This window comes from Rhinoderma darwinii, chromosome 4 (genome assembly GCF_050947455.1).
Source record: "Rhinoderma darwinii isolate aRhiDar2 chromosome 4, aRhiDar2.hap1, whole genome shotgun sequence".
Lineage (NCBI taxonomy): Eukaryota > Metazoa > Chordata > Amphibia > Anura > Rhinodermatidae > Rhinoderma > Rhinoderma darwinii.
Window position 1 is genome coordinate 267653993 of NC_134690.1, and position 11335 is coordinate 267665327.

Below are 11335 nucleotides of genomic sequence, written 5' to 3' on the forward strand. Positions count from 1 at the left end.
AGGGTGTGCCCCAGGGGGAATCAACAACTACCACCCATACATATGCAGATCCCCCTCCTTCACTGTGCCAGCTCCGCAGGAGTGTGAGAGGACTACAGCCACCGTGAGTACTACAACTCCCAACATTGGTCTCTGCACTTTCCCTCATCCCCATCGGGCTGTTGCACATAAATTGGCGTCACGAACAGGATTAATACACCTCTGTGCCTGCTAAAGAGACTTTATTGTTGCAAGAAATTATCACCAGCACATGTGGGGTTAAGCAGCCATCTTGGAAAGACTGTGTGTTACTTATGGAACTTGTGATAGAAATTGCTGTACTGACAGTGAATGTGATTAGAGACTTTTACATTGAACTGATCATTGTTTTAGCAGAACAAAAGTGACATTAGAGACTGTTTGCATTGAATTGTCTGCTGCATCACAACTGCTCTTAGTTCCACCCCTGCTCACTTGAAGGCGGGAAAGCAGAGAATCTGCCCAGCAACAGCAAGGAACCTCATGTTACAGACCACTACAGTGGAACCAAAGTTCCTACCTACTGTTGCAGTGGGGAAGGAGAAACCAGCCGGAACCACTGGAAGTAGATGGGCGCCGCCATCTTGAAAAGTACAGAATCTGAGTCACAGCGGCCGCTTATATTCCAAAAAGACAGAGAAAGAGGTTCCAGCTCCAAAACAGTGAGTACCGCTGAAAGTTTTTACAATTCAGCCCAAGTAAAGATGAACTTGTCGCATCAGTGAGCACAAATAAGAGACTTACTACACATTCTGCTACTGAGCATCTCGTTGCTAGGGGCAACGATAGGAATTTATATTAGAAATGTCTGACGACAGCGATAACGGCTCCCCCAGCCGAGGTGGATCACCCACCACCAGGCATATGATGCCGCTGACCATGCCGTATTATTTTGGAGCACCCTGGCTCCCCCGCTACAAAGGTGAATCACATACCCTGAGAGAATTTAAAGGGAAAATGCTTGCTATGTTCCGGTTATATCCAGTGTCAACAGAACAGAAGGTGGAAATTCTCATTGGCCAGCTAGGGGGTAAAGTCATGGCCTCATTCAGAAAGAAAGACAGTAGAACAGATTCTTGAAAGACTACTGGTCACCTTTGAAACCAGGACGGTATCAGAATTGAAAATGCGCTTCTTTAGCAAGAAACAACAGCCCGGTGAGTCCCTTAGAGACTATGCTTTATCCCTACAGGAGGCACTGAGGGCCGTTATAGAAGTGGACCCACGTGAAGCACAGAATGCAGATAACACACTGCGGGAGCAGTTTATTGAAGGAGCTGAAACAAAGTCTCTGAAAAGTCAACTAAAGATGCTGTCTGCTCAACATCCTGAAAGTACGTTCCTGGATTTTAAAGAATTGTCCATCAGAATCCTGGGGGTAGAACTCAACCAAGAATCAACCAAATTTGCTGTGTGTCCTGCTGACAGTTATGGAGATGCTAAGCTCATGTGCCCTGTGTCTCCAGGAAATACTCTCCTTGCTGCCCAGGGTGCACAAGTACAGATTCCAGATGCAGTGGCTGATTTAAAGGACCAAGTCGCAATCCTGACTAAGAGCTTGGAGAAGGTGTGTCATAAGCTTGAACAGTTAGAGATGCGTCCTCAGCCAGAGTGTGAGTCCCCACAGCATAGGAGTCGTCCTACTGACAGTGCGAGCAAGGGATACTACAGGAGATCTGGAAGATTGCCTACAGACAGGTTTGATACTCATGGAAGGCCCATCTGCAAACACTGCCACAAAAGTGGTCATGTGGAGAGAGAGTGCTGGCGGTCAAAAGAACATCCCTCGGGTGGAAGAACACTAGGTCCAGAAGATCCAAATTGGCTGACCAGGTATGTCGGGCCCCATCCATTAGTCACCATCCACATTAATGGGGTACCCCTTACAGCTCTGCTGGACACTGGTTCGCAAGTCACCACCATACAGAAAGCCATGTTTGAGAAATACTGGAGCAGCGACCTATTGATGCAGCCACCAGAAGTTTGGCTGAATGTTATTGCAAGCCAAACAGTCAGACAGTACCCCTGCAAGGTTACTGGGAACCCACCGTTCAAGTGGGAGAGACTAACCTAACACAGCAAGGTGTGATCGTAGTAAAGGTCCATGATGAAGACATGCCTCCAGTGGTGCTCGGAATGAACATCCTAAGGAATTGTTATGGGGAAATGCTAGATGCCCTACACCGATCCCTGCCAACAGCTTCACAATCTGCGCAGAAAGTAATTCAACAGACTATTCGTGTGCTGTGCGCTCAGCAGAAGTTTGCCAACGTCAGAGGAGAGATCTGCCGTGCCCGCATTAGAGATGTCCGTCCAGTGATCCTGAAACCCGGTACCGAAACCCTGCTGTGGTTCCATGCTCGCCCAGGGATACGAGGTCAAGACTACCAAGCCTTAGTAGAACCCCTCCATCTTGAAGAACATCCTATGGTGCTTGCTGCAAGAAGTCTAGTGACCGTTTCCCACGGAAAGGTACCCATCCGCCTCTTGAATCTGAGTGTCATCCCTGTGGAATTAAAGAAATACTACTCTGTTGCCCAGTTATTACAGGTCACATTCCAAGACATTGTGGAAGTTTCAACAGTTGCTGACCAACAGTCCACTCAAATACAGAGTACACAAGAAGAGAATTCATCTACACCATGGTGGTCAGAAATTTGTGTTGGGGATATTGCCACGCCTGTTGAACAAATTGAAGGAGTATTGGAAGTCTCAAGAGAATACCATCAGGCCTTCAGTAAACATCCCCTGGACTTCGGGAAGACCAGCATAATGAAGCACAATATCCCAACTGGCTCTCATCCTCCAATTAAAGAGAGATACCGGCCCATACCACCCACTATGTACCAACCTGTCAAGAAGATGATAAAAGAAATGAAGGATGCCAAGGTGATTCGGGACAGTCACAGCCCTTGGGCTGCACCTATTGTCTTAGTCAAAAAGAAAGATGGCAAGATGCGATTCTGCGTAGACTACCGGAAAATTAACAATATAACCCACAAAGATGCCTATCCTCTACCACGCATAGAAGAGTCCTTGACTGCTTTGGGAAAAGCTGCTTATTTCTCCACCCTGGATTTGACAAGTGGGTACTGGCAGGTACCTATGGCCCCAGAAGACATTGAGAAGACAGCATTTACCACTCCCATGGGCCTATTTGAATTCAATTGCATGCCCTTTGGACTCTGTAACGCACCTGGAACTTTTCAGAGGTTGATGGAGCGCTGTCTGGGCCACAAGAACTTTGAGACTGTTCTGCTGTATTTGGATGACGTGATCATCTACTCTAAGTCCTATGAAGACCACCTACAACATCTGGCTGAGGTCTTCCAGGTTCTCATTAAGCATGGTCTCAAGGTGAAACCCTCCAAGTGCCATCTGCTGAAGCCACAAGTCAACTACTTGGGACACGTTGTTAGCTCTGAGGGTGTGATGCCTGACCCAGAAAAGATTGCTGTTGTGAAGGATTGGCCTACTCCCACCACAGTAAAAGAGGTGAGAAGTTTCCTGGGATTCGCAGGTTATTACAGGCACTTTATACCCTATTTCGCCCAGATTGCAGAGCCTCTACAAGAGCTTCTTAGAGGACACTCAAAGGAACATCTGAAAAGACCAATTCCTATTGAATGGACTGAGGATCAAGAGATTGCCTTCCAGCTGCTGAAACAGAAGCTGATTGAGCCACCCATCCTTGGTTATCCAGACTACAGTCAACCTTTCTGCCTCTACACGGATGCCAGCAAGAAAGGTCTTGGAGCCATCCTGACCCAAATGCAAGAGGGAAGAGAACGGGTAATAGCTTTTGGCAGCCGAGGGCTTAAAGGGACTGAACAAAATGACCAAAATTACAGCTCGTTCAAATTGGAGTTCCTCGCGTTAGTGTGGGCTGTAACCGAGAAGTACAAAGACTACCTCGCGGCAACACCATTCGTAGTCTACACAGACAGCAACCAACCCCCTTGCACATCTGAACACAGCCAGGCTGGGAGCCCTAGAGCAAAGGTGGGCATTTCGTCTTGCAAACTACGACTTCATGGTCAAGTACAGAACCGGCAAATCCAATGAGAATGCGGACGCATTATCCCGCCTGCCAACTGATGAAGTACCTGCTCAGAATGAAGAAGACTGGGAAGAAGTAGAAATGCCATCCTTCTACACCCGCTTCACCCAGCAGAACACAATCACCATCATGGAGAAAGGACTTTGCTCCCAGCAACAGAGTTCAGAATCACTCCAAGAGAAGGAGCAATGGATTAAACTTCAAGCAGAGAGTCGGGTGATGGGAGAGCTGCAAGATTTTCTCGTCAGTAGAAGAGTACCTGAGAGACTTCGTCGTGGCAATGTAGACCCTGAATTAATCCGTCTCTGGAGACAGAGGAGACGACTCTTCATAAAAAAAGGTCTGATGCTACGCAGCACTCTGGATCCCATCACTGGTGACCGTCTACATCAAGTAGTAGTACCCCGTCGAGATGCAAGAACAGTACTAGAAGCCTACCATGACAGATCGGGACACTTCGGTGTACAAAAAACAGAAGCCACAATCCGCAGACACTTCTATTGGATAGGAATGCGTGAAGATATTGAGAATTGGTGCAGAGAGTGTCAAGCTTGTGCTCTAAGCAGAGGTGAAAAACATGATCAGAAGGCTCCATTACATCCCATCGTAAGTCACCGACCTTTGGAGATCGTGGCCATAGATCATGTCAAATTTGAGCCTAGCAGATCTGGATACACATATGCAATGACCATCATCGATCACTACACCAAGTTTGTGGTTGCAGTACCTGTCCGAGACTTGACAGCCAAAACCACTGCCGCTGTTTTCTGGAAAAACTTCATGCTACCCTATGGATGTCCTGAGAAGATCCTGACTGACAGAGGGTCAGCATTTGAATCTCAGCTATTCCAAGAACTGTGGTCTCTACAGTTGTCAGAAGCTCCGTACAACAGCTTACCACCCACAAGGCAATGGCCTCTGTGAAAAGATGAACAAGACGCTTATAGAGATGCTGAGGACTGTGCCATCTCACAGGAGGACTAATTGGCCAACCCTGCTACCAGAGTTAGTTTACATGTACAACAACACTGTACACTGTTCCACTGGGTACACTCCCTACTACCTCATGTTTGGTCGTCAGGGCAAATTACCAGCTGACTTAGACCTGGATGTGTCAGTGCCTGATGCCATCAACCCGTTGCCACGAACCGATTGGGTGAGTGACCACCAGAGACGTCTGGCTGATGCCAACAAAATTGTTGAAAGTCGAATGGAGGAAGCCCGCAAGAAGCAACAAATGGACTTTGATTTGCATGCTAGAGCCGAGCCTTTTAAGATTGGTGATCATGTTTGGCTCAAGAATAATCACAGAACGAGCAAACTGGACACCAAGTGGGAAACAGAACCGTACACCATCAAAGCCATCCCATATCCTGACACAGCCGTGTACGAAATAGTGAAAGAAGGCCGAGCACCTCAAGTAGTCCATCGTAACAGACTTAAATTGTGTCAAAAAGAGTTTGTTCCTGCAGAGGCTGAAATCGTTGAGAAACCTCCTGTTGTTGAGAAACTTTTACCATCACCAGAGACGCAGATGCCTGATTTTTCTCCTTTGGATTGGTTCTTTGGGCCTTTAATTTCCTTCATTGTCCCTGACAAAAGTGTTCCGGATCAAGTTGAGACTCAGATAACATCACAGCCAGGGTCTTCAGCCAGCCCAAAGCAACAGATGAACCCAGAACCAGCTTTCTTCGAGGAAGAACCTATTAGAAGACCAGAGAGGAGCACCAGGGGTAAATTACCCGCCAGGTATCTCGACTAACTGTTTCATCATAGAATTGAACATTTTCTCTACCTCATACTTTTTACTTGAACATTGAATGACTTTGCTATATTTACCCAAGTTATTCCGTGCCGAACTTTTGGACACTGTCCCGGTTGGGTTAAGAACTCTTGTACCCCACAAGTTTATATGAGGAATCCACATCCCTGTTCCCCAACAGTTGATACAGGAACTTTACATTGAACAAGAGTCGTCACCCATATTCCTTATTCTTAGTGCCTTAAAGGACTGATGAGACTCTTCGTGAAAGTAATATATTGCACTGTTTTAATATATGCTTGATATGTGCCTGACTTTTCCATTCCCAGGGTTGCAGTTCCTCCATCGTTGCAGACGCCGAGGACGGCTTTTGTTAAAGCAGGGGTGTATGTAGTGTCCTGACAATACCATAGAGGAGTATTGTTTACATTGTAATGCATTGAACATAATGTTATATGTTGTGTTATGCTGCCACCTAGTGATGCAGAATTGTCATTACAATCTATTTTTCCAGCCTGTAAAAGGTGTGGCTGGAGAGGAGGGTCTGGGGCAGTTCCCATGAGGCTTTGCAGCAGAAAGTAGTAGAGGAGTCGGTTCCAGGAGAGGAACGAGGGAAGACAGCCTGTGAGGAGAGCTGAAATAATACTGGGCCTCACAGCATATTTAGTTCAGAAAGCTTCTGGCCTGAACTAGAAATTAATACAGGGAAACAAACCTGCTTAAAGAGAAGGAAAGCAAGAGAGAATAAAGTTCATTTTGCTGCTTGCAGATAGGAAACTGTCCCAGCCTGACTCATCCCGCCTGCCCTAGCTGGATAATAACTTCTATGTGGAACCAAGCTGCAGCCTGCAATCTTCCAGTAAAGAATCTGTGAGTTATTATTATACCAAGTTACATCACCGTCTCCTGCGTGTTAATCTGCACTGCACCCAGTAACAACAAGGGCACCCCATATCCCATCCACCAGGAGACAGCACCACAGGGTGTGCCCCAGGGGGAATCAACAACTACCACCCATACATATGCAGATCCCCCTCCTTCACTGTGCCAGCTCCGCAGGAGTGTGAGAGGACTACAGCCACCGTGAGTACTACAACTCCCAACATTGGTCTCTGCACTTTCCCTCATCCCCATCGGGCTGTTGCACTATCTCCTACATAAGGAGATGGGCGCTGTAATGTAGGTGACAGCAGTGCTTTTTATTTAGAAAATCTATCTATTTTTACCACTTTATGAGGAATTTTAGCTTTATGCTAATTAGTTTCTTAATGCCCAAGTGTGCGTGTTTTTACTTTAGACCAAGTGGGCGTTGTACCGAGGAGTGTATGACGCTGACCAATCAGCGTCATACACTTCTCTCCATTCATTTACATTGCACTAGTGTTATAGCTATATCGCTATCTGCAGCTACATACACACACTAACGTTACTGCAGTGTCCTGACAATGAATACACATTACCTCCAGCCAGGACGTGATGTGTATTGTGAGATTTCCAGCAAGGCAAACGTAATCTCGTTTTAAATGACAGTTTACATCGTAATCTCGCGAGATTACGTTTGCCTTGCTGGAAATCTCATAGAAAAGATTCAGATGTGTCAGGGGTCTGAATACACATCACGTCCTGGCTGGAGGTAATGTATATTCATTGTCAGGACACTGCAGTAATGTTATAGTGTGTGTATGTAGCTGCACATAACGATATAGCTATATTGCTAGTGCAGTGTAAATGAATGGGGAGAAGTGTATGACGCTGATTGGTCAGCATCATACACTCCTCTGTACAACGCCCACTTGTTCTAAAGTAAAAACACGCCCACTTGGGCATTAAGAAACTAATTAGCATAAAGCTAAAAATCGATCATAAAGGGGTAAAAATAGATAGTTTTTCTAAATAAAAAGCACTGCTGTCACCTACTTTACAGCGCCGATCTCCTTATGTAGGAGAGGGGGCACTTATAATGTGGTGAAAGAGCCTCTTTAAAGTTTCTGGGAAGCTGTTTACTGTGGCTAATCTATATCTCCCTAATCATGACCAGGTGCGCGTGTGCAGGAGTTATTTTACAGAACTCTCTAACTTTGCTGAAGGTCTTTTAATCACTGCAGGTGATTTTAATTTCACTATGGATCGTGTGATGGACTCGTCCTCGGGCAGGTCCCCAGTCGTAGCCTCTCAGATGTCTGCTCTCAGGTCTAAACTTTTTGCCATGCAGCTGGTGGATATTTGGCCGATTTTGAACCCCCAGACGCGGGATTACACCTTCTATTCTCCGGTTCATGACATGTACAGCAGGGTAGATATGTTTTTTATTAGCCATCACTTACTGTCCTGGTCTCCGGAGTCTCAGATTGGTTGTATGATTTGGGCTGACCATGCGCCTATCTTCTTATCGCTTAGCCTCCTGGACGCAGGGTTGAGGGAGTGGCATTGGAAGCTGAATACTCATCTTTTGAGGGATTCGGTGTGTCAGACCGCTATTAACCACTCTATGGGCAGATTCAGACGAACGTTGCGTTTTTGCGCGCGCAAAAAACGCTGCGTTTTGCGCGCGCAAATAGCACTTGACAGCTGCGTGTGTCATCCGTGTATGATGCGCGGCTGCGTGATTTTCGCGCAGCCGCCATCATAGAGATGAGGCTAGTCGACGCCCGTCACTGTCCAAGGTGCTGAAAGAGCTAACTGATCGGCAGTAACTCTTTCAGCACCCTCGACAGTGAATGCCGAACACAATATCGAGAAACCTGTTAAAAAAAAAGAAAAAGTTCGTACTTACCGAGAACTTCCCTCCCGGCCGTTGCCTTGGTCACGCGTCCTTGGTGACGCGCCTCTCTTGACATCGGGCCCCACCTCCCTGGATGACGCGGCAGTCCATGTGACCGCTGCAGCCTGTGCTTGGCCTGTGATTGGCTGGAGCTGTCACTTGGACTGAATTGTCATCCCGGGAGGTCAGACTGGAGGAAGAAGCCGGGAGTTATCGGTAAGTCAGAACTTCGTTTTTTTTTTTACAGGTTCATGTATATTGGGATCGGAAGTCACTGTCCATGGTGCTGAAACAGATTAACTCTTTCAGCACCCTGTACAGTGACTATCTCCTGACGTCGCATACCGGAAATTTTTTTGCCGGGTTCGGCCAAAACGAGTTCGGCCGAACCCGGTGAAGTTCGGTTCGGTTGTCCTGGTTCGCTCATCTCAAAGACACTCCGTTTGGATGTTTGGAAACAGAAAATCACGTGGTGCTTTTCTGTTTACATTCATACTTTTGACAGCTGGTGCGCTGTTTCAGTCGGTTCGCACGGAAGTGCTTCCGTGCGACCTGCGTGGTTTTCACGCACCCATTGACTTCAATGGGTGCGTGGTGCGTGAAATACGCGGAGATATTGAGCATGTCGCGCTTTTTGCGCAGCTGACAAACGCTGCGCAAAAAGCACGGACTGTCTGTACTGCCCCATAGACTTGTATTGGTCTGTGCGTGGCGCGTGAAAACCACGCGGCCCGCATGGACCCAATACACGCTCGTGTGAATCCCCCCTATTTCTGAGTTTTTAGAACATCACGCTTCGGTCTCCACCCCGCTTCCGGTGCAGTGGGAAGCTTTGAAGAGCGTTTTGAGATGCATATTCATACAGCAAGGTTCGATCACGGAAAGATGCATGCGCCTGATCCAGTAAATTTCTCAAAGAATCGTTTATTACGAACACTTGAATAAATGAGGTAGACCATTAGCTAGATTGCTTCACCCACGGGCTCCTAACTCTTTTACTACGGTGATCAAGTCAGGGTGTACATAACTTTCGGGAGCATTACCAATCCTTATACAACCTTAAGGGTCCTCTAGCAGACATGTCACCTAGTGATCTCCAACGGAAAATTGACTTATATGTTACGAAGACGGCTTTGCCGGAACTACATGTGACTGAGACTTCCTTGACGAGTGAGGCCTTCTCAGAATCGGAAGTGCATGGGGTCATTAAATCTGCCCCGTCAGGTAAGAGTCCGGGCCCGGATGGTTTCCCGACGTCCTTTTACAAGGCTTTTCTTCCTCAGCTTCTTCCATTTATGACTAGGGTATATAATTCTGTTACAACTACGATGCCCTTTACTCCACAAACGTTATCGGCTACCATTACAGTTATTGCAAAACCGGGGAAAGATCCCGCTATCTGTGCTAATTATCGCCCGATTTCCCTGATAAATGTGGATGTTAAACACTACTCTAAGGCAATTGCAAATAGGTTAGCCCTTCTTCTCCCACGGATCATTTACTCAGATCAAGCTGGGTTTGTCCTTTGTAGAGAAGCGAGGTACAATACTAATAAAACTATTCTCCTAATGTCATATGTGAAGAAAATGTCAATACCCACATGTTTAGTATCAGTCGACGCGGAGAAAGCTTTCGATCGGGTACATTGGGTATTTTTGCAGTCGGCCTTAAACTAGATAGGTATTGGTCCTGTAATGTTGGAAAGGATCCTTTCTCTCTATCAGAAACTTACAGCTAGAGTTAGGGCCAATGGTGTTTTCTCTACGTCCTTGCAGATTGCTAATGGAACCAGACAGGGATGCCCTCTGTCTCCATTACTATATGTTATCACAATCGAACATTTGGCGATGGCTCTCCACAATTCTCCTGATATCTCATGGATTAGAATAGGACGGGAGCATCATAAACTGGCTTTATATGCGGACGACCTTTTACTTTTTGTTACTAATCCCGTGATTTCCTTTCCGGTGCTCATTCGGGAATTTGAGACGTTTGGTTAGGTCAGTCATTTCAAGGTAAACTATACAAAAACTGAAGCAATTAACATTTCCCTTTCTAATGAGGTGCTAGATCTCCTGCGGTCATCCTTCTCTTTTAAATGGCAATTGAGATCTATCAAGTACTTGGGGGTTCAGATTCGTGGTGCTCTGGCGCATTTGTACTCCCTTAATTATCCTCCCTTACTACAACTTACTCTCACAAATTAACAATCTTATGACAGAGCACAGCTGTGCAATGGTTTGGTCGTATTAATGCTATCAAAATGGATATTCTCCCACGTTTTTTGTTCCTATTTCAGGCCATCCCTGTTCTGGTTCCTAAGGCATTTTTTAAGACTTTGGAAACAGCATTTCGTAAGTTTGTCTGGGGCACTCTGAGGCCGCGGCCCAGTTTGAGATCGCTGTCTCGCCCAAAACTGAAGGGGGGAGTGGGACTCCCTAATTTGTTGGTGTATCACCAAGCTGTCATTCTTTCAAGAGCTGTAGATTGGTTTCACAACGGCCTTAAAGGGAATGTGTTGCCTGAAAAACATGTTTTTTTTACTTTAATTAAACAATTAGTGTGTAGGTGATTAAACATTGTTCCAATTTTTTTTTTTTTTTTCACGAGTCAGGAAATATTATAAATTGGATTCAATTGGATTCAATTTTATAGTATTTACCATTTCTGGTCACTAGATGGAGCCATTCTCAAAATTGCAGCATTGCATGTGGTAAAGCAACCACATAGCTTT

General features: G+C 46.1%; 1 protein-coding gene across 1 annotated transcript; it reads left to right on the forward strand.

Moving 5' to 3' along the window:
• The first annotated feature begins 339 nt into the window (after positions 1 to 339).
• On the forward strand, positions 340 to 2092 carry LOC142760526 (uncharacterized). Its single transcript, XM_075863723.1, has 2 exons — positions 340 to 680; positions 1211 to 2092. The coding sequence occupies exons 1-2, from the start codon at positions 588 to 590 to the stop codon at positions 2090 to 2092; spliced, it is 975 nt and encodes a 324-aa protein (XP_075719838.1). The 5' UTR covers positions 340 to 587.
• Positions 2093 to 11335: the final 9243 nt, after the last annotated feature.